At 36.8% G+C, this 23,632-nt stretch overlaps 1 protein-coding gene across 1 annotated transcript in view; it reads right to left on the reverse strand.

Moving 5' to 3' along the window:
- The window catches only part of Trpm (transient receptor potential cation channel, subfamily M), a 715,965-nt gene that overhangs the window by 125,610 nt on the left and 566,723 nt on the right, over positions 1-23,632 (reverse strand). The window contains exon 15 of the mRNA XM_090378481.1: positions 7,720-7,841. Within this exon, the coding sequence (XP_090234607.1) occupies positions 7,720-7,841 (122 nt within the window). The remainder of the gene's footprint in view (positions 1-7,719; positions 7,842-23,632) is intronic.

The following is a 23,632-nucleotide window of genomic DNA, read 5'->3' on the forward strand; positions in this document are numbered from 1 at the left end:
AGGAAATTGTAAGACTGCATTTCTTTTAGCAAAGAACAATTGCATTTCTTTTAGCCAGCAAATTGTTGATATTTTACTTTATTATTATTATCTTCTTAAGATTATTATTATATTAATACCACTCTTATACCATGTGAAATTAATAACATAATTTATTAGGCTGTTTGCCTACTTTATTATTTTTAATATTATTTTTATTCACCCCAGGAGCTCACATCTGGTGAGCATGGGCTTGGCCCACCCAGGGTCCGAAAATGGATATCATCATTCTTCTTTTTCTTGGTGATTCCCTTCTACTTCTGACTCTTGCACTCTCTCTGTCTCTCTCAGGGTAATTCAATTCAAAAATTTTAAAATTTTTTTGGCTGGTGCAGCATAAACCTCAGGCTTCCTTTTTTCTTTTTTTTTTTTTAATGAAACCCCCAAACGAGAGGTATTAGAACCTATAGTACTTAGTACCGTGCTTGGGTTGGAAGTTGAGAAGATGAAATAAGATATTTGTTGACATTATGATATTTGTTGATATTATGATGTGGTTACAAAGGAACTGGATGCAAAAAATAATTTTGATATCATATATTTGGATTTCAGGAAAGCTTTTGACACTGTTGCGCATGGAAGACTATTGTACAAATTGGAGCAGAATGGTATTAAGGGTAAGTTGCTACAATGGATAAAAGGATAGTTAAGTGGGAGAAGACAGAGGGTGGTAATCAATTGGTGCTGCTCTTCGTGGACTAATGTTATTAGTGGTGTCCCACAGGGTTCGGTGTTAGGTCCACTGTTGTTTTGTATATTTATCAATGATATTGATGAAGGTATATCAGGTTTAATGTCGAAGTTTGCAGATGATACAAAGGTTGGCAGGGTTGTTAATGACAGTAATGGCAGTGTGCTAGTGCAACAGGATCTAGATAATTTGGGCAGATGGGCTAAGAAGTGGCAACTGAAGTTTAACCTTGACAAATGCAAAGTACTGCATATGGGTAGAAGTAACCCCAGAGAAACGTACCAACTATGAGGTACTACACTTAAGGTGGTAGAAAATGAAAAAGACCTGGGAGTAATTGTGCAGTCAGATATGAAGTTTTCTGAGCAATGCAGACAGGCTGCCAGGGCAGGTCATGGGGTTTTGGCAATGATATATAGGAATTTTGCTAGCAGGGAGAAGGAGGTGATTGTCCCTCTGTATAAGGCAATGGTCAGGCCATGCCTTGAGTACTGTGTACAGGTCTGGAGGCCTCATTTTAGGAAGGATGTAGATTTACTTGAGCATGTACAGAGAAGGGCAACAAGATTGGTGAGGGGAATGAAGGGATCCTCTTACCAAGAGAGGCTTAAGTTCTGCAAATTGCAGTGGCTGGAGACTAGGCACCTGCGCGGTGATCTGATTGAGGTATATATGGCCTTGAATGGGTTGAGCACGCTGAATTCAGATGGGATCCTTCCACTTGTTCAGATTACGAACCTAAGGGGGAATAAATTCAAATTAAGAAAAGACATATGTAGAATAGATGTGCGGAAATTTGCCTTTAGCCAGCGGGTGGTTAATTGCTGGAACAAACTTCCATCTGTCGTTGTGGAAGTTGATAGGTTGCATAAATTTAAGGAGGAACTGGACAGGCATTTGGAGGGAATGGTGTGATTTTTTTTTTTTTTTTTTTTTGGCTGATGCTGCATAAGCTCATACACTTGCTTTCTTGCATCACATGCCACTACTACTACTACTATTATTAGACTTGAACTTCTGTAGAGTGTAATTTTCAAGAAATACGTATGAAGGAAGGTTGTTCCAGAAAACAGCAGTTGAATGAATAAATGTGGAAGATGAAAAGTTGGTTCTGTGAGTTTGAAGTTGGACAGTAAATGGATGTTGGTGGCATGTGTTCAGACTGTTTTGAAAGAGAGAGCGGGAATTATAGAAGCCAATTCAGAAGAACAGTGCCAAGGAAGTATCTGAAGAAAAGGCATGCAGCAGAAACAGTATGTCTATGAGACAGCAAGTGGAGATACTCTGTTAGAGAGCAGTCATCAATTACCTAAATTTGCATTCTTGTATTGCCAGATAACACGAGGTTGGGAATAGCCATGAGAATAAAGTTCCATTGGAAAAGAGTTGTTGTTGTTATTTGGTTTTTAGGAGCATTAGCAACTAAGGGCATATTACTCCGAGGATATGCAGTGGTCATTCCCTGACCTTTCCGCATCCTCCGTATTTGGTGGTCATGGGCTCGGATCCTGGTCTAATCAAGAAGCGTGTGCTACGCACTGCCGCTCCTGCCCACCTGGCTACGGAGGCGCCAATTGGAAAAGAGACAATCACCAAGTTGTGATCTGAGGTGCCTAAAGGGCCACTCACTTTGACCGTGTATTTAGAAGGGTTGTTTGTGAGGTACTTAGAAGGGTTGTTTGTGAGAAAAGTATCAAGCGGGTTGGCTGTATGGTTAGGATTGTCCGGTATTCTTGTAGGTAAATAAGCAATCTGTACAAGGTCATTAGTAATTTCAAAAGCCTCAGCATCTCGACCAGCTGAGTCAGTGTGACTAGAAAAGGAAGAAAGCTGGAGTTGTAAACATTAAAACCACCAAGGAAAATTACCTCACTGTTAGAAAAGTTGGACTAGAAAAAGTCAAGTTGCAAAGAGAGAAAGTCAAAGAGCTCCAAGTGATTAGTGGAGTTGGAAGAACAGTAGAGACAACAGATGAATTTGATACAATGGGGTTGAGAGATTTTAAGTCAGAGAAGATCGAAAAGAGGAGAATCCAAATTACCAAGTCTCTGACACGGAATATCACAGACATATGCACAAGTACCACATTTGAAGCCAAAGGAATCATACAGTAAATAATTTGGGCAACATGATGAGCAGCAGTTGAATCAACCGATAACTGAGATTCTGTCAGAAAAAGTACATGGGGTTTAGCAGACTACAAGTGGAAATGGATGTCGTTCAGGTTAGAATTGAGACCATGTATATTTGTAAAAGGTACAGACCAACCACAGTCCATCTCATTTGAAACTTCTTCCTACTACTACTTCTTCATAAAAATGTTCGGAACCTCAGCAAGCAACAGGGAACAGCGAATTCAGGAAAAGAAAATAGACCAGATACAACTCCCTTCAGTCCACCTGAACCAGAAGCATGGTCTGATGATGGATATCAGTAAGATCCTGGACTAGCCTGTACACCAACCCTGATGTCTAGAATATGGGAGCAAAGAAAGGTCACCCCCCATGCTTCCCCTACACAAGAACCCCAAAACCAAGATAAAACTTGGCACTATCCTATTGGCTAGTGGAATTAATCGCTCACCTATAAATTAACTGCTGACAACAACTCTTGCCTGTATTCACATCAGGTTTCTGGGAGCATCAGTAAGAGGAGTCCATTAGCATGTTTTTTATTGTAATGGCAATTTAAAACTTAATACTTGAGAATTGTAATTTTCAAATTGTAATTGCAAAAATTTGGTAATTGTAATTGTTAAATTTGGTAATTGTAATACTGGTAATTAAAATTGAAATTGTAAAAATTTGTAACTGCAATATTTTAAAATATTAAAAATTTGTAACCTTTTCTATTTTATATTTCCCCAACAGCATGGTCTGATGATGGGTACTGGTAAGATACACAAAAAAACGTCACTTTAATGTATAGTAATGTAGGTGAACAGCCTAATACACAAATTATTAATTTCACGTTGTATAAGAGTGGAATTAATATAATAGAAACCTTAATGGAAAACAACCACGTAGTGTCCTTCACTAACTATATTGAATCTCTTTTTATTTTTTATTTGTTGGTGCAGTAAAAGCCTTGGGTTTTTTTACACCACATGACAAATAATAACGCTAAATGCTAAATACTAAAACTCAGATTTTTAATCAGGTAAAACAATCATAGAATACATACAATTTACAGACACTGCATGCTGATGCTTTGTGGTCTTATTGTATGCTGTGGATTTGTGGCCCCTGTGTGCATGTTGAAAGAACCAACAATTCTACTATCAATATGATGCAAAAACTAATTCAATGTTTTTTTTTTTTTTTTTTTTGTTCCTCAATTTCTTGCACCAAAAATTTTATGTTATAAGGTACAACATACTATGCAAATGTAAAATGGGTGACAGCTAACCTACACTGCATTGAATAGTCAACTGTACCAGAGCTGCTCTCTAGTGATGCCATGATTGCACTATATCATGATTCAATCAAAAATTATGTTCTACTCTGCTTGTGACCACAGTTCTTAATGGCAAATCAACATGAAAGAGGTAAGAGTCCTTCTTCCTTGTAAGCACCTACAATCACAATCTTCTGGCTATGACTACTAGTACTTCTGTACAAAAATCCAACACACAATAATTTAATGTCATATACTACTTAAATCTACCTTTGCATCCATGGACATAAAATAAAGTAGGTACAGTTTATGGCTCCTTCTTTGTGGGATATACTCAATTTCTTTGCTATGTGTACTTATATGTATTGCCATTATATAATCAAAATTTATATTTATCTTAAATAAAAAAGCCCAGAGTTAATCATCACATTTTATTTTTTCATTTAGTTTCACCTGGTTTAACTACACTGCTTGACAAAATTAACAGAACATGTAGAAAACATGGTTTAACTCATGTAGCTTGCGATGAAGTGAGACAAAATTTGGTATGGCAGTGTAGCATAGAATAGAGATGAAATTAGGAGACAGTGAGAAACTTTGGACAGGTATAAGGGACATTTACAGGGGTTTTTTTAAGAATTACCAAAAATATCACATTACAGAAGTTGATACAAGATGCTCGAAAATATGGTCACATCAGTACGGTGTATGATCCCCTCCAATGGCTAAAACGGCCTGACAACAGTGAACCATACTCCATATATCAGTGCCTATAAGATTCTATGGAAAAATATCCCATTCTTCCATCAGCATAGACCTTAGCTCACCAAGTGACTGAGGAGTTGGCTGTCAGCATGCAATGAGATGCCAAAGGGCATCCTACACATATTTGATTGGAATTAAGTCTGGTGAATGTGCTGGCCATGGCAGTTGTTGGATATCTTCAGTTTCAAGATATTCCTCCACCACTTCAGCTCTATATCAAGTGGCATTGTTGAGAATGAAAAGAAAATCTTGGCCAACCACACCCCTAAAACGTTGCACATAAGGTTCAAAGATCTGTTCTCGGTACCTCTGCGCAGTTACAGTATCAAAAACGTGAAGAGAGGTGAAGCCACTGATCATTATCCCGCTCCCACATGAGAACACCACCTCCACTGTAGGTATCCCATTCTGTGATGTTAGAGGATTTTTCCTATGTTCCTCGTCTCAAGATGAAATAATGTCTAGAATCTGTTTGTAGGCTAAAATGGGACTCGTCAGAGAACAGAACTGTATCCCATTTGTCAGGGCTCCAAATCAAAAATGTTAATGGCACCAGTTTTGATGAGCTGTGTGGTGGCTTGTGGGTAATGGGATAAATACCACTGGCTTCCTTCCATAGAGTCCACTTAAATTTTGCCTTCTTAAAACAGTCTGGTTGGAAATGTTTTTACCTGTGGCCGCAGCAACCTCAAAAGACACTTGATGACAGGCAATTGTAGGGTACCATTTCGCTGTTAGAACGAGACAGCAGTCTGTTCTGGTTGACATAGCTCTTGGGTGACCATTACAAGCTTGTAATGGTTCCTGTTTCCTGAATCTGTTTCCATAGTGCCAAGATGACACTGCATGACATATTAAGCCAATGCACCACCTCTGCCTGAGGCTGCCTGGCTTCAAGTCATCAAACCAGATGCCATCTCAAAGAATCATTTAAACGACAATGACTTGCCATCCTGAGTACTGGAGATGTGGCTATCCCACTGCACAAACCAAAAAATAGGAATGAAGTGATGTGGTTGCAACACATTTTAGCATTAGCATTAGTAGAGGCATTTGATGCAAGAAAGCAAGCTTATGCAGCATCGGCCAAAAAAAAAAAAAATAATAAATAAATAAATAAAAAATAACCACTTCCACTTCACCCCTCTGTTCGTTCGAAATTTAAATACTCTCTCAGTCCATCGTAGTCGCCTTTACGAAAGTAATAACCCTTCCCTTTACCCCTAATGGTGGTTACCTCTTTGAGTAAATCCCACTTCAGCACACTGTGATCACTGCCACCTAGTGGTTCATTTACCTGCAGATTCTTAATGCATGAAGAATCACTACTGATAATCAAATCAAGAGTATTACTCCCTCTATTTGCCTCCTGAACATGCTGATGTAGAAAACAATCATCCAATAAATCCATAAAAGCCTTGCTAGTGTGTGAGTGAACAGCCCCCAAATTTCAGTCAATATCTGGGAAATTAAAATCCCCCATTATAAGACTCTCTGATTTACTGGCCCACTCTATTTCCTCGTACAGTTTCTTATTATACTCATCAGAGTCATTAGGCCTATAGCACACTCCTACTCTCAATTTTGATCTCCCAATGCTTAAGTCACACCAAACTGACTCGACACTGCACTGTCCAGCAATGTCGACTGGCTTCACTTCCTTGGATTTTATGTATTTCTTAACTAATAGCATAACCCCTCCTCCCTTCCTACCCTGTCTATCCTTTCTGTAGACATTGTACTCCCCAAATTCCAGTTCTGCATTCCTTATATCTGTGTGACACCACGTCTCTGAAATCCCCACAATATCTGCCTTTGATGTTTTGAGTAATACCTCAAATTCATCAAATTTATTTACTAAACTCCTAGCATTGGTGTACACGCAAGTATACATGCACCTGTTCCTTTTCTTAGTTACCCTAACACAACCTATGTGTTTATTTGTACCCCAATGATTCCCAGCAGTCTCTGAACTATCCTGCATCTTATTTTCCAGGCTGCGGCTCATTCTAATAGAAGCAGTGCAAGAATCACTTTCACCTCTGCCAGTGGCTACTGTTAATCTATTAGTCCTTGTTTTAATAGGCATGAATAATTTGCATAATGTGCAGCTCTGTAACACAGTAGATCGATTTCTTTTGAATAGTCAGAATTTGCATGCCAAGATGCCTATTATATCAAATATTCTCCTTCGGCGACACTGTTCACAATAAAATTTCATGAAAAAATTTTGTTCTGTTTAATTTTGTCAAGCAGTTTTTTTACCTGTCTGGATTGTACCAATTTATTAGTAGTAGCAGTAGTAGTAATTGCAAATGATGCAAGAACGCAAGCTTATATAGCATCAGCCAAAAAAAAAAAAAACCAACCACACAGTTCACCAATTCATACCCGCCAAGAATTTGTCTAGTTCTTCCTTCAATTTATTCTCAACCCATTCACTTCCATAACCACAATTGGAAGCCTGTTTCAGCAATCAACCACCTGCTGGATGAAGGCAAGCTTCCACACATTTATCCTGCAACCCTCCTTCCTCGACTTGAACTTATGCCCCCTCATGTGTGTAGTCTCAGCAAGTGGAAGAATGCTTGCCTTTTAGGCATTATACAGTTATTACTATGTTCAAAACATTAGTACCAATCACTAAATTTACACTCATGGCAACACAACTTAAATTTAGACAACTGAAATCTTATTTTCAATTTATTCATCCACATATATTTTACCATTCTTGTGGAATTATGCACAATGTAATAAAAATGGCAATATTAAAAATGCAAGAGAATGTAGGAATACTTACAGCACTAAGTGTGATAACCTTCCGGAATACACTGTTGTAAAGATGTCTAAATTTACGTCGGCAGTAAGATGATAAATAGGCTCCTCCCATTAATTTCTCCATCACCAGACCAATGTCATATAGTGAGTAGCGATAACCACGTGGTAAATGCTGTTAAAAATATTTTAATTTCAGACAATAATATGATCAGCCTTTCTGTTTCAGTGCTTTTCAGTGAAATGGTTTAATGATATAAAAAAATTTAACCTATATTTCCAATTAATATATTTTTTAAAAAAAATTCCTCATGACATCACTATAAGAGTAATGTTAACTTGTGAGATACTACACAAAAATTTCCATACTTCCCTTGCTATGGAAAGATGATGGTATGGAGTTTGCCAATAGAGAATGATAACAGATGGGAATTAATGTAATAGATAGAGGTTTGGCACCAATCCCACTCGTGTATCTTTCTTCAGTGTTAATTTATGTGCCTCAGAGTATGATCACATAAATTGCCCTTTGTGATAATGAAATTTTGTTTTATGAAGATAATGTTAAAGAATAAGTAAGTGTCAAGTTCTGTTTTTAGTAGAAACTTGGGAAATATCTTCCTTTGAAACACAAGAAATAAAAAAAGAAAAAGCAATTTGAACAGTAAGCAATGGGCAAACTTTTCAGCCATTTGTGAAGTTCAAAAATTACATTATATCTGTTGATGATGCAGCAGAACATTCAGAGCATCTGTTCACAGCTAAAGCAAAAAAAAAAAAAAAATACAAGAGTTAGTGAGCTAATTCATTAAAACTCATATCTTACTATTCATTGTTTTAAGGAATCATTTTGAGTTGCTCCTTTAAAACTTTAAAGGTTTTAAAGGAGAGTCTCAATTGTTCATTTTGAAGAAAAACTGAAAGTGCAAGAAACTGTGACTATATTTATAACATGTGCTGACTGATAACCAAAAGCAGTAGTGCATAAATGTGTCATGCAAGAGATGAGACGAGATTTACAAACATGATACAACAAAAACTTAAAAGTCACTGCAAGCTCTAATAAAACAGGAGTTCCAAAATCTTTCCAACAATGGCAGAATTACTGGAAAAGATGTCTACTAATTTATAAGGGGACTACTTAGAAGCAAATACCACAGAGCAATCAGAAACATTTGGGTAACACCTCATATTTCAGAATTGTACAGTTCATATATATATATATATATATATATATAGGGCGTCTCAAAAATACACGGCATAACTTCAGGAATCAGTTCCTCATAGGTAAACAATAAAAACCTTTTATATCAACATAGTTCCGGATATGCTTGGTTTCCGAGTCTCGAAGGTCTGTCTATGACAATTAACCTGTTCATATCATCTTATAGTAATTGTTCAAAATGTCCACCTTCTGCCTGAATATAGGCCTAACATCGACGTCTCATGGACTCGCGAAGACAATGCCAAATTCCTGGCATGTTTTGTATTGTTTCACACACTGCCACAATTCGATTGCAGACAGTTTCCACACCAGCTACTGGAGTCGAATACACCAATGACTTTAAATGGCCCCACAAGAAGAAATCTAGTGGGTTTAAATCAGTGAGCGCAGAGGCCAGGCAGATGGTCCACCCCTCTACTTCAGGAGTCGTAGATCTTGGTTGTCCTCTGTCGGCAGCACGAAGTGTAAAGGTCCCATGTTCACAAAGGCAGCGATGGATACCTTCAAACGTTTTCCTGTCTGCACTTCTTCGTTCTGGGAACCTTTCGTGGTACAAACAATGAGAGCCTCCAGAGCACTGCCATCCGCCAAACCATACATAAAGTGCATATCCGCTTGCTCCTGATTTGAGTACATGGTCAAAATGGAAAACCACCCGATTCTGTCAGTATCTTGTGATGAAGGAAATCACCTGTGGGAGATAAGACATTCCAGTTAATAACTTGGGAACCAAGCATTTCCAGAACTATGTTGATATAAAATATTTTTTATGTCTACATATGAGGAACTCATTCCTGAATTTATGCCATGTATTTTTGAGACACCCTGTACAGTGGAAAAAAAAAAAAAAATGAGGGAGATAGAGAGTGATAGAAGGTAACAAAAAAATATGCATAATAAGAGATAAAATAATTACAAATTGATAAAACAATAACAAAATTGACAAAATGAGGATGCTGTCATAAAACTTACAAAACCGGCCTCTCATCAGGTGTCAACAGCCAGGATTGCAAGCAAAATAGCAATGTGTCTTCATTTCTTATGTAAACCACAAGCCAAAAGGTAAAAGGCATAAACATAAATAAAAATGAAAATAAAATTTTGTGAGCAAAATAAAAAAAAAATTTACAAGGATTAATCTTGTTATTCTATTCAATACATATGCATATATTTATCCATATTTAATACAAATAATTCATATTTCAATTAGAACAATGCATTCCCATCTTAAAAAAGCATTTTATTTTTGAAATGCATCGGAATTACTTAAGACTCAACAATGCTTTTAACTGGTTTTGTTATTGCACTAGATGAAAATAATTGTCAATCTTCAAAAATTATTTTTACAGACAGCACAGAAATATTTTAAAGACAACCAACCAAACTTTTAAGGACACATTTTTACGCAACAGCAAGATAGCAGAAAAAAAAACACATATGTGACCTAAATCCATAAAGTTTAACAACAAAAAGAGTACTAAATAAAAAAAGTGACATAAAAGCATGTCACAACCTGGTCATTTGAAGGACTTGAAATAGTGTTCTGCTGCAGGGGGCTTGTAAATAGCAAATTTCTTTGGCCATTCTTTGAGAAAACTTTTTATACTAAATATACAATGGACATAGCCTAATGTCCGAGATCCACTAACAAATACATAAATAAGGACACCAAGTAATCCAGACTACATCTGATCAATGTTCATCTTTCTATTACCTGGATTACTTGATGATCCCATTTATGAATTTATTAGCAGGTCTCAGATAAATATATATTTATGATCTATAAGTTTTTAAGGCAACAGCACTTTATGCATTTTTGTCTATGATCTTTGAAGAAATTAAAAATTGACATTTTCTAGTGCACTAATGTAATGCATCCTCCGATACATTACAGATCCAACATTTGTGTGATTTCTTGCTTAATGTTTTTATGTTCAATAGTTAAGGTCAAGTCTATTCATTTAATTTGAGACTTTTTTAAGCATGATATTAGTCAAGTTTTAATTTAATTTGTATGATTTGTTTCAATATGGTGATTTTTATTGATTTTTCATTATCCAAGTTCAATCTGTTTCTATTTCATCTGTATTTATAACATGGTTTATGGTTTACCCTAAGTTAAAAAATGGTTGTGGTCGACTTATATAAAAAAAGAAGAGATGTACAAGTCTGTTTATTTGGATTTTCTGTTCTGGCATGAATACCTGCCAAGCTTTGAGCCATGGAGTGTTGTTTTGTTGATAGTTGTCTGGATACACTGTCATCATGAAGGGATATACTTGCTCAGCGATGATAGAAAGGTAGGCATTTCCATCAAGCTGATTAACAGTGACTAGATATTTCAGGGCATGCCATGAAAACAGTACGCAAATCATAACAGCACAACTGCTAGCCTGCCGAACACCAAAAATGCACAAGGTGCAATGGTCTCATGTTGCTTTCTTTAAATGTGGATATGCTCATCAGCATGATAGAGTTGGAAACAGGATTCATCAGACCTGGCAACAGATTTCCATGTCTGTGGTCCAGTATTGGTGTTGACATGCCTATGAAAGGTGCAGTTTCTTGTGTCTCGCAGTGAGCATGAGTACCTGTTAAGCCCATAGACTGTCATAGCCTATACAATCGAATGTCCAGCACACAGATAGTCCATGTGGATATTAGGTTTTTTATTTATATGTTGTACTGTGGTTAGCTGAACCACTGTGACCCTGAGGATGGGTGCAAGATGACATAGATACATGATGCTCACAATGGGCATCAACCACACGTGGCTGCCCCACCTCTGACTTTGGCTGCTTGTTTGACTGCCACAGATCCAATCATGGTAGACTCGTGACACCACAGAAAGGAAGCAACTAAAAATGTTGGCTGTTGTCGAGATACTGGCACCAGCACATCTTGTCTTCCACAATCATTCCACATTTGAAGTTGGAAATATCTCACTGCCGATCCATTCTTCCTCACAAACACTCAAAATCTAATCACCACATGTGCGAACTACAATATTATATCAGCCATTTCCAGCTTCAAACTGTTACCAGCACCACAAACCAGTCCATTCCTAATCGGATGGTGGTGGTGGTGGTGGGGGGGGGGTTGCAAATTCAGAGCCAACTTAGTGTATATTCATGGTCTATGAAGTTTGAGACAACAGCCATCTTTATTCTATGTTTTTTTTTTCTCTTCATTAATATCAACTCAGCTTCCTCTTGCATTATGCAGATTGATATATATATTGGATTATGTATATGATGGAACATCGTTATACTTGCAAGTGAATGGCACCCCTATGGGAAGTCCAGCATCATGCATAATTGCAGACCTTTATCTATATTATACAGAAAGAGCATTCCAAGATAACCTACTTATATTCAGATACGTAGATGATCTATGTGTGTTTAATTGTCCACATTTCGTTCAGGATTACAGTAAAGGAATACTTGTATTAGAAAAAACTAACAGTTCTGATACTATAGCAAATTACCTGGATCTTCATATAGAAATATTCCATAATAATATAGAGGTAAACATATATAATAAAAGAGACGCATTTAATTTCAACGTAGTCGGCCTTACAAACTGGAGATCTAATATATCAAAATCAGTGCATGCTAATATCATTTTATTCCAATGTCAGAGGATTGCTTACATTTGCAATAATAATAAAAACTGTTCATCAAACATAATAGCATTGTACAACAAGTTGATTAATAATAATTTCCCCATCGCTTACCTGAAATACCACTTCAAAAAAGTGATAAGCATAATTAATTTCAAAAATTTGTTTTCTGAACCCATTGGTTCAATATAATTGTCATAATTACGGATTTAGAGCCATGTATATATGTACATAGGATACACTTTGCTTTCTTGGTGTCTTACGGTGTAGAAAACTTGTACCCACTGGCTTGCAAATTACAGTATATCTTTTTTTTTTTTTTTTTTTTTACGTAGTTAAATTTATTTAAGTTTACTTAAGTTCACGCTGAGGTAACATGCAAATTCAGCTCAGAGTTTGCGATCCCGGGCATACCCGAGCCACAACTTATATCTTGTATTGTCTTTAAGCTGTCCTACACTCTTTATTTTTATTTCTCCAAAATTATTAGGGCAATCCGAGGACGTAGGAGAAACTATTTCTTATCTATACCACTATTTTTCGCCTTTATGGAGTTCAGGTTCTATTATTCCTCCTCTAGTTTTTCTTCTTACTATCTGCGTGTTTCTTTTTGCGTTAACTTAAATTTGATCGGTTAATTAATTAATTATTTATTTTTATTTATTATTACCATATCCATCACATAGGGGGCACCACATTATTTTGATCTTGACAACTATTATTGTTACTACATTATGTCCTGGATACGGTAGATATGTAGTATGTATTATATATTTAATCTTATTTTAATCATTAAATTATGTTCTCTGTCGGGTCAACGATGATTAATTTATGCTTACATTTATAATTTATTTATAATTTACTTATATTTTCTTACTTTTGATTCTAAAATTTCTTAACCACTTTTAATTACTATATTTGGTTTATATTTGGTTTAGATTTAACTTACTTAGCATATATTGATCATTATAGAAACAGAGAACTTCTTGTCGTTTTTTGCCTTCAGTCTGGGTGGTTGGCCCCAGTTGAAGTCATCTGGATTGTGGGTAAAAAGCGATAACATTTTTTTTTCTTTTTTTAAATTCCTGAATGGTATTATTTGATTGATTTACCTTTTTCTATTATTATCTATTCTTTCTATTATTATCTTCTATATTTAATACACATTATGGTTGTAATGCATGATTGCTCTGCAACTGCATTGACCCATAAATATTAGTTACAGTCGTTATAATTATTAACTTTCTTTTTTATTACTGATATATATATATATATATATATATATATATCAGTATATAAAAACTGGTGTTCAAAGAAAGTGCATCACCCCTTAAAATTGTAATTGTCGTCCGAATAACCTAAGTACAGTCAGTCCTCGTATAACACGTGTTTACACTACATGAATTCGATCATACACGATTTATAAATAGGGGAACGATATCTTATATAACACGAACCGAATTCGCTTATGCACGATTCGCCTTTGTGTTTACAAGAAATGGCAGTCGAATGCGGAATCACCCCCAACCGAACGCAACACGATAGGAATGAAGAGAAGATTCTGAAAATGTATTTATGTTTCTTATATCAGTGAAGGGGAAACACATTTCACCATAATAACGTAAAAACCAACACAATTCCAGCTATCGGTATAATCGCAAATGCAATTAGATCGAGTTTATTACCAGTTTATAACAGATTCCATTAGCAGAAATGCAACTGGAAATTGTTTTTATTGTTTTATGGTAGTAACCCCTAGAAATGTGCTTTAGTAAAATGTGAGGTGTTAATAGTGTATCTCTGCCTTTACGGTGTTGTTTATTCAGTTGCTACATGCGCGCAGCTTTGTTTATGTGTATCAAGTGTGCCTCCTCGTTTTGTAATTGTGCTTTATTCCCTAAAAACGAGTAAAATACTTAAAAGGTGTGAAAAGGAAGCGTCCTGGTGAAGACACTGCAGATTCAGAGAGAAAGAGAAAAGCAATATCGATAAACAGAGGCGGACTGAGTCAAAAATTCTTACCCTGGAAAATTTATAGTGGCCTCATACTAGCGTTTATGGCCACAATCACACCAGCCTCCAGCCCACTGGGGTTTCCCCGGTAAGGCTTATGGCCAGTCCGCCTCTGTCGATAGAGAAAAAATATGAAATCGTGAAACGCTTTGAGCGAAATGAAAGACCATGTGATATTGCATGTGCTATGAGGAAATGCCGAGAATTACAAAGAATGCAGAGAAAATAAAAACAACTTTCATAGCAGGAACAACTCAGTGTAAATAAAATCCATTAGATTAAGACACAAAGAATTGGAAGAGATGGAACAGCTGTCATCTGTTTGGATAGAAAATCAAACAAAAAACAAGTTTGCTTACGACAGAAGCAAAAGCATTAGCAATATTTTATTACGTAATAGTCGTAATAAATTACGTAAGCATTTTATTCATAAAAAATACGTATTTTTTATTATATTATAATAAAATATAATATAATAATAATAATAAATATTATAAAAAATTATAATATTATTTTTTATTGCCTATTTTAATCGTTATAAAATACGTAAGTATTTTATTACGATTATTTATTGTGTTTGGTAATGTTTTGGTTACAAATGTGTGTTCAATCTTGGGTGGTCGGCACCTAACCCTATTTTTCCCACAGGGCCTGTTGTTTATATTGCACGATTTTACATTGCACGAGGTTGTGTTCCGAGGGTTTCTCGGAACACAACTATCGTGCTATACAAGGACTGACTGTATATGGCAATATTTCTTACAGATTGCATCAGATAAGATTGACATGCGTAGGTGATGATGTAATATTGCATCAGCTGTTATTTTCAGCTATATAAGCAGGCTCTGCAAGAGTTGCAGTCATTCCTTGCTTGTGTCAGGATGGCAAGTTACGCGCAGTTGACGTCACAAAGAAAGAGTGCTACTGTTGCTTTATGTGAGGAAGGATGTTCTTCCCGTCATTTTCTTATAGAGTGTTGTAATCAGTCGAGAGTGAGTAGATTTCTTTCCAAACTCAAGAATATTGGTTCTACTGATAGGAAAAATGGAACCAGATATAAACGAGTCTCTACGCCAAAACAGGACTGCATTTTGAAGCACTTACGCCTTAAAAACCGTAAAGCTTCTTCGTCTGAGCTGAAAAGAATGGGAAGAACATACATGAGTGATAGTAAGTGCAGTAACAGTCAGAAGACGCCTCTTAAAAATGGACTTGTAGCCTGTCGTCCTAAGAAGAAGCCCCTCCTCACACAAAATATGAAAAAGTCCCGATTAATTTGGTGTAAGGAGGATGTCAAATGGACCCCCGAGCAGTGGAAGCCATGCAGGTTGAATTTCTTCTCGGATGAGAATAAATTCAACCTGCATGGCTCTCTGATGGGAGACAAACGATTTGCCATAGACGTGGTGAAGAATACCATCCAGACTGTATGGTGTCCACAGTGAAATCCCCTACCAGCCAAATGGTATGGGGGTGCATTTCGTATTGCGGAGGTCACCTGCAGTTTATAAAAGGTTCCGTAAATGCCAATGGATACCTGGCTATATTGGAAGGTAAATTGCTGCCAACCATTAGAGACCATTTCACCCTGCCAAGTAACTGCATCTTTCAGGACGACTCTGCTCCTTGTCATTTACCCCCAGGGGCTCACATCTGGTGAGTATGGGCTCGGCATACCCAGAGTCCCGAGCTGGATATCATCATCCTTCCCTTCCTTGGTGATTCCTTTCTACTTCTCTCTCTCTCTCTCTCTCTCTCTCTCTCTCTCTCTCTCTCTCTCTCTCTCTCTCTCTCTCTCAGGGTAATAGGGAAATTTTTTTTTGGCTGGTGCAGCATAGGCCTCAGGCTTCCTTGCACCATATGGCTAATAATAATAATAATAATAATAATAATAAAAATAAATCAGGTGAAAAGTGTAAGTAGGCACTTTTGTAGTTACTTTAGCTTCATTTCTGCATTACAGGTTCAACAGTAATCTGTTTACATTTGTTACAGGTGAAAAAATGGTTGGAAGAAAGGTCCATTACAACTCTTAGCTGGCCAGGAAACAGCCTGAACCTGAATCCTATAGAGCAGTGGTTCTCAAACTTTTTTTAATGTGAAGGCACCCTAAATCCATTATGAAAAATGCCCGGCATCTCCAGCACCAATTGCAATGGGCACTGGCAGAATATTTTGTAAGGTGATGCTGTTTCAAATACAGATTACACGACGGACGGCTGTTCCGTATATGTAGGTGCTTGTACATAGACACTGCGATGCACTCAGCAATTATTTCATGACAACTTCTAATTTACACAGTTGCATGAAATTTGACGACCTTTTGTAGCGATGGCCACAATGCAAGCTGATGCTAAATTTCACGTTGCGGCACCCACTTTGAGAACCACTCCTATAGAGAACTGTTGGTATTTGTGTAATCTGCAATTGCCAGAAAGAAACCAAAGACCCTTCGTTTACTTCAGGAAGCCATAATTCGTGTTTGGAACAACAAACTATCAGTTGATTATCTTCAGAAATTGATCTTTTCAATGCCTCGACGGTGTGCTGCTGTCATCAGGGCCAGAGGCAGTTCAACTAAATATTAGTTTGCACCTGGTGAACTTTTCATTTTGTTTTCCATTTAAAATGATAAATTGAAGTAAATTGAGGGCTTCTGATAACATTTCGGCCATAATTGTCGTGTTTATCAAAACTGTTGTATAAAAGTTGCAAATGCTCATTTTGAAATATTTTGAGAGCCCCTGTCAAATATTACTTAGCTTTGCCTTAACTATTAATAAATATCTTTTGTTTATATTTCTATTTGTGATGCTAGTCATTAATGTCAATTCTTGAAGTTGCTACTTACAACCAGAGTCCTTCACCTGTCTGTGAATAAAACATCATTCAGAAGGAAAGTTTGTGTAGGTGTTCCCCAGGGCGGAGTTCTTTCAGGGCTCCTCTTTACGGCTGCCATCCACCCATTCCTGTGCCAGCAAACAGAATTTATCAGTTATGCAGATGACTTGAAGCTCCTCTATTGGATACGCAGGACCGCCCAACCTGATTCTGTTTCTGAAACCATAATTAACAGCCTTAAGAATCTGATTACATACTTGGCACAGTTTTCTCTTAAGATAAATCCAAACAAATCTGCACAAATGGTATTCTCACTCAAATCAAGCCCAACGCAACTAAACCTGGAAATCCTCGGAACCCCCATCACCCCAGTAACCAAGCACAGAGATCTCGGCGTTATCTTCGACCCCAAACTTAGTTTCAAACACCATGTTGCAGATATTCACAACAAGATCTGCAGATCCAGATGGCTTGCCAAACAACACCTCCTTCATGTCACAGAGCCTGAATACATGCTTCAATACATATACCAGTTTCTGCAGCCAGTCATCACCTACGGTTGAGAAATCTGAGCATCGACAATGAAAACCATGCTGAAAACCATTGTATCTGATGAGTACTGGCTTCTTTGGTGGGTCCTCTTCAAGCATAAACTGCCATCACTCACACATACTTCAGATATCACCCAACTTCTAAATTACAGAAAAGTCACCAAACGGATATTTGCCCTCTGCTTGCTCATGTCAATTAAAATGATAGTGAGTGAATTCAAACACCAAGTTTTTGGCATATGTGCAATTGGAAGATCCCCCCCAAAACCTTTAAGAGGCCTACCCTCACTGCAGTCTGTGGCATGGAGGATCAGGGTGGGTGATAGATTCCTGCCCATGGAGATGCTCCATAATGTCCAGGAGATGGATATGGTGTACAAAAAGTATATAGAGGACAAATCCTACAGAAGATGCATCATCAGGGAACAGCTTTCGTTTTCAGCCGAGTGACTGCTGCCATCGTCTTTTCATCGCTTTTTTCATTGCCCATGTTAATATTAATTTTATATGTAATTATACGTTTTACGTTTTAATATATGTTTTATGTAATTTTTGTTGTATTAGTTACTTTATGTTAAACCCCTAGCATTGTAGCTGTTATGGGTATTATTGCATCAGGCAATCATGTAACCATTCACTGCCTGCAATAGATATTAATAATGTAACATATCATCGTGAAAAAGGGTTACAAATGTGAAATTCCTAGGTGATGCACTTTCTTTGAACACAAGTGACATATATGGAGGTGTAGGTAACTTATGTTTTAAAAATTAAAAAAGTTATATGGCAATTGCTGCTGCTAAGTGCACTTAGCAGCAGCAACAAAGGATACAAAAGTATATATTTAAGCTTAAAGTAACAAAGCAAGAGAAAAAAATGTCAATAGATAGAATTGTAAAGAATACAAGGTGCCAAAACTAGTAGGAAAAAGAAAAATTAAACTGGAAGATAGGGAAAGAATGTGAAGAACCTAAAATATGCATTGAATAATCCAAAATTAAAGGCTGAATTAAGCCAATTAGAAATAAAGAAGCTATAAGGGAGTAAAATATACAATAATGATTAATAAATTGCAAAGAAATAGCGAGCATCAAATTGAAGGTGGGAAAATAATTTGATGTTATAAAAACCTAATAATAAGGGAAAGAAAAATAAAGGGTAAAGTATTTGATGCATGCTAAAAAAGATTCATCGGGGGATTACACCTGATTATGTATCAATAAACTGTGTTTCGATGCAAACATATAGTTATGGAAGGAAAATATTAAAAAATCTTACTAAAAAAGGAGGGTGAAAGCAATAAATCTTCCATAAAAATAAGTAGGGTAGCGCCAAAACTATATGTATTCATAGAAACACTGTTTATTGATACATAATCAGGTATATATGGGAAACAGCAATCCCAGAGCAATGTATCAACTCTGTGGTACTACACTGACAGTGGTAGATAATGAAAAGGACCTGGGGGTAATTGTGCAGGCAGATATGAAGTTCTCTGAGCAGTGCAGACGAGCTGCAAGAGTAGCTCATGGTGTCTTGTCAATGATATACAGGAATTTTTCTAGCAGGGATAGGGAGGTGATTATTCCCTTGTATAAGGCATTGGTCAGGCCACACCTTGAGTACTGTATACAGGTCTGGAGGCCTCATTTCAAGAAGGATGTAGAGCTGCTGGAACGAGTACAGAGAAGGGCAACAAGATTAGTGAATGTAACAAAGGGTTGCTCTTACGTAGAAAGGCTTAAGTTTTGCAAATTACAGAGTCTGGAGACTAGGCATCGGCGAGGTGATCTGATAGAGGTGTATAAGGCTTTGAATGGCTTGAGCATGCTCAATGCCGATGGGATTCTTCCTCTTGCTCAGAATCATCACCTGAGAGGGCATAAATTCAAATTGAGGAAGGACGGATGTCGGATAGATATGCAGAAATTTGCCTTTAGCCAGCGGGCAGTTGGTTTGTGGAATAGACTTCCATCACTTGTTGTTGAAGTTGATAGCCTAAACAAATTTAAGGCTCAGCTGGACAGGTATTTCGAAGGAACGGAGGGGTGAAATGGGAGTAGTGGTTGTGTGTTTTTTTTTTTTTTTTTTGGCTGATGCTGAATAAGCTTGCTTTCTTGCATCATATGCCTCTACTAATGCTAATGCTAATGCTAATTTGCAATACTTTGCAAAAAAATTGGTTCTCAAACATTGGCTATACAGGCGGGCCTCGATTAACGCAATTAATTCGTCCCACGAGCGCATCGCGCAAAATGAAAACACGTTAATCGAATATCATAACCAAGAGGAAAAATTATAATTGATCCTTGACCTTCTGGAATGTCCATAAAGAATTTTAAAAATACCTTTTAAATAACATTTTAACTGTATATAATGTAAAAGATAATGAAAATAATTATGGAATTAAATGTTTATTGCATAAAACAGCGGATCTTAAACTCTGCGCCGCAGAATATTTTAAAATTTCGAGGGAAACACAGCGATACTCGACATCTGTAGGACACCGCGCGAACTACTAGCTTGAGGTAGTTCACAGTTTCAGCATTTCTTATTAAGTTGTTTGGACCTAACTACTAAACAAAACTGTTAGGTATTTCTTTTGGTCTGGGTGCGCCTTGAAAAAATTACTGAGACATTAAAGGCACCGTGAACCGAGAAACTTTGGGAACCTCTGACATAAAATACACAATAAAGAAATTACTGTTGCGGAAATATTTGAACAGTGTTGACTTTCTCTTTTCATCAATCAATTTCCGATAGCCGACAACAATCTTTTTTGGCCCTGGCGAAATAAATATCGCAGAGAACATCAAACCTTTTGTTTGAGGTTCTATGTGATACGAAAGATTTCATCTAATTCTTTTACCATTATCTCCTTCGCGGTAACATTTTCATCTGGCTCATTTAAAAATTTGAATTTTTAAATGCGAGTCTGCATTGACTTTATTAGCAGGAGACAAACACGTCTTCTTCCGATGGTTGATGGAACACACCGAGGCGGGCAGCAGGCAAACGTTTGTTTATTGACCGTACGATTCGCGGTAAGCTTAATGCCGATTCAAATCTTTTTCAACTATCTCATAAAAAAAAAAAAAAAAAAAAAAAGATCGCGTTAACTGGAAATTTGCATCGTGTAAAGTGAAAAGTGGTATCATTTTTCAAATAGCGTTAACTGAATATCACGTTAATCGAACTCGCGTTATGCAAGGCCTAGCTGTAATGTGGAAGTACATGTATGAGTGAATTAATGGGCAAAGCATGCTAGCTAATTTGAACATTTCTAAAATATTCAAATTAGCTCATGTGTACCTGAAAATGAGTATCCATTAGAGGAGGCTGTAGATCTTGACAACCAGGCAACACTTGCAGTGGATTTCCATGTTGCTAATGATAGTACAGAAAAACAGCTCACATTTCATGCAAGATTCTGAGGGATGATTGGCGAATCAAAAATTTCTTTTTTGATTCACCAATGTGCTAGAAAAATTTCAAGAGTGCTAGAAAAATTTCAAGACAATTCATACATGAAAGAAAGAATGTGTTTGAAATGTATTCAAAATGACCTATAAAAATGAAGATATGCCCCAGTTCCACATGTGAAACTTGCAGATCATCATGTTCACTCCTGAAAGGTTTATACTCCTAAAAATTTCTAAGCAATCAATTTTAAACACAGCTGAATATTTTTTTATTGGCTTTACAGAAATGTTGTCTAATTTTAGCACTTTTTAATGGATGGTTGGAAATCCCGGTATCCTGTTAGTCTTACAAATAGAAATTAGGGTATAAATGACAAAATGTGATAGTTCGTAAAACAACCAGTGTTCATACATTGTTAGAATGAAACAGTACCATGTGTGAATTTATGAGAAAAAATGTGATTTCATGTGAATTTATGAGAAAAACATTTTGAAATATGTAATGTACAAAACATTGCATATTTTAAAAATATGTTACTCCAGAGGCTCACATGTGGTGAGTATGGGCTTGGCACACCCAGGGGCCTGAGCTGGATATTGTCATTCTTCCTTTTCTTGATGATTCCCTTCTACTTCTCTCTCGGGGTAATTCAGAAATTTTTTTTGGCTGGTGCAGTGTAGGCCGCAGGCTTCCTTGCACATGTTAATTTATATGTATTAACATGCATTTTTCTTCTCTGCCATATGTCTCATTAGTTCATCTGACATCCATTTAGGCCTAAACCTTTAACAATATTTCTTAGTTGATATGTAAAGCCTAGTAGCTTCCAAGATAAGTTCTTTGAATGCTTCCCATTTTGAATTTGCTGTTGGTAACATCGTCAGTTTGTCCCACTGTATAGAATTTAAATACTGTCTCAGACCATCGTAGCTGCCTTTACGAAAGCAAAGATATGTCAAGAAAGTTAGATATGTCAAGAAAACAAAGAAAGTTATGTCAAGGATCTGGGTATATTCTTACCATGTGTGTACACCATATCCAAAAATTTCATTACTTCATACAGCATGCCCCCCCCCAACTTTTTCATACTATTGAATACACCATGAATTGTCAAACTAATAGAGTAAGCTTATCTGCGAAAAGATCTAAACCTCCCAAACATTTCCTAATTCATTTCTCAAATATACGTGGTCTGAATTCTAATCTCAATGATGTCCATTTTCACTTGCAGTCTGTCAAACCACATGTACTTTTTCTGACAGAATATCAGTTATCGGTTGATTCAATCACTGCTCATCTCAGTTGCCCAAATTATTCGCTGTATGATTCCTTCCACCTCAAAGGTGGTACTTGTGCATATGTCCATTCCGATATTCCCCGTCAGAGACTTGGTAATTTGGAATCTTCTATTTTCAATCTTTTCTGGCTTAAAATCTCTCTACCTCATTGTGACAAATTCATCTGTTGTCTCTACCGTTCTCCCAACTCCACTAATCACTTGGAGCTCTTTGACTTCCTCTCTTTGCAACTTGACTTTCTCCAGTCCAACTTTCCTAACAGTGAGGTAATTTTTCTTGATGATTTTAATGTGCACAACTCCAGCTGGCTTCTGTTTTCTAGTCACACCGACCCAACTGGTCGAGATGCTGAGGCTTTTGCAATTACTAATGACCTTGCACAGATTGTTCATTTACCTACAAGAATACCGGACAATCCTAACCATGCAGCCAACACGTTTGATCTTTTTCTCACAAACAACCCTTCTAAGTACACGGTCGAAGTGAGTGATCCTTTAGGCACCTCAGATCACAACTTGGTAATTGTCTCTTCTCTAATGGAGCCTTTATCGCATGGCTCTTCCCAACCTTGTATTGTTTGGCATTGAAAGAATGCAAAATCAGATGACCTGCGAGATTTCTTTTCTTTTTTTCCTTGGTCCGATTACTGTTTCAAAACTTCTGATGTCAATGTTTGCTCAGATCTTGTCAGTGAAATTATTCTTGTAGGAACAGAATCCTTTATTCCACATTCCACTTTAAAATCTCGTCCTTTATCTAAACCTTGGTTTTCCAATAAATGTGCTAAGGCTGTTCAATTGAAGAATGTTGCATATTGTAATTGGCTTATTTCCAAATCTTCAGTTTCATTTTCTGCCTACATCAAAGCTCGCAACAATTGTAAAGCAATTATTAATCAGTCCCAACTAGATTTTGAACAGGCTAAGAGTAGAAAACTTGCTTCTTGCCCTAACGGTAGCCGAGCATTCTGGTCTCTTGCCAAAGCTATTGGCC

Source organism: Mastigoproctus giganteus, chromosome 7 (assembly GCF_048544385.1).
Source record: "Mastigoproctus giganteus isolate SK-2022 chromosome 7, ASM4854438v1, whole genome shotgun sequence".
NCBI lineage: Eukaryota > Metazoa > Arthropoda > Arachnida > Uropygi > Thelyphonidae > Mastigoproctus > Mastigoproctus giganteus.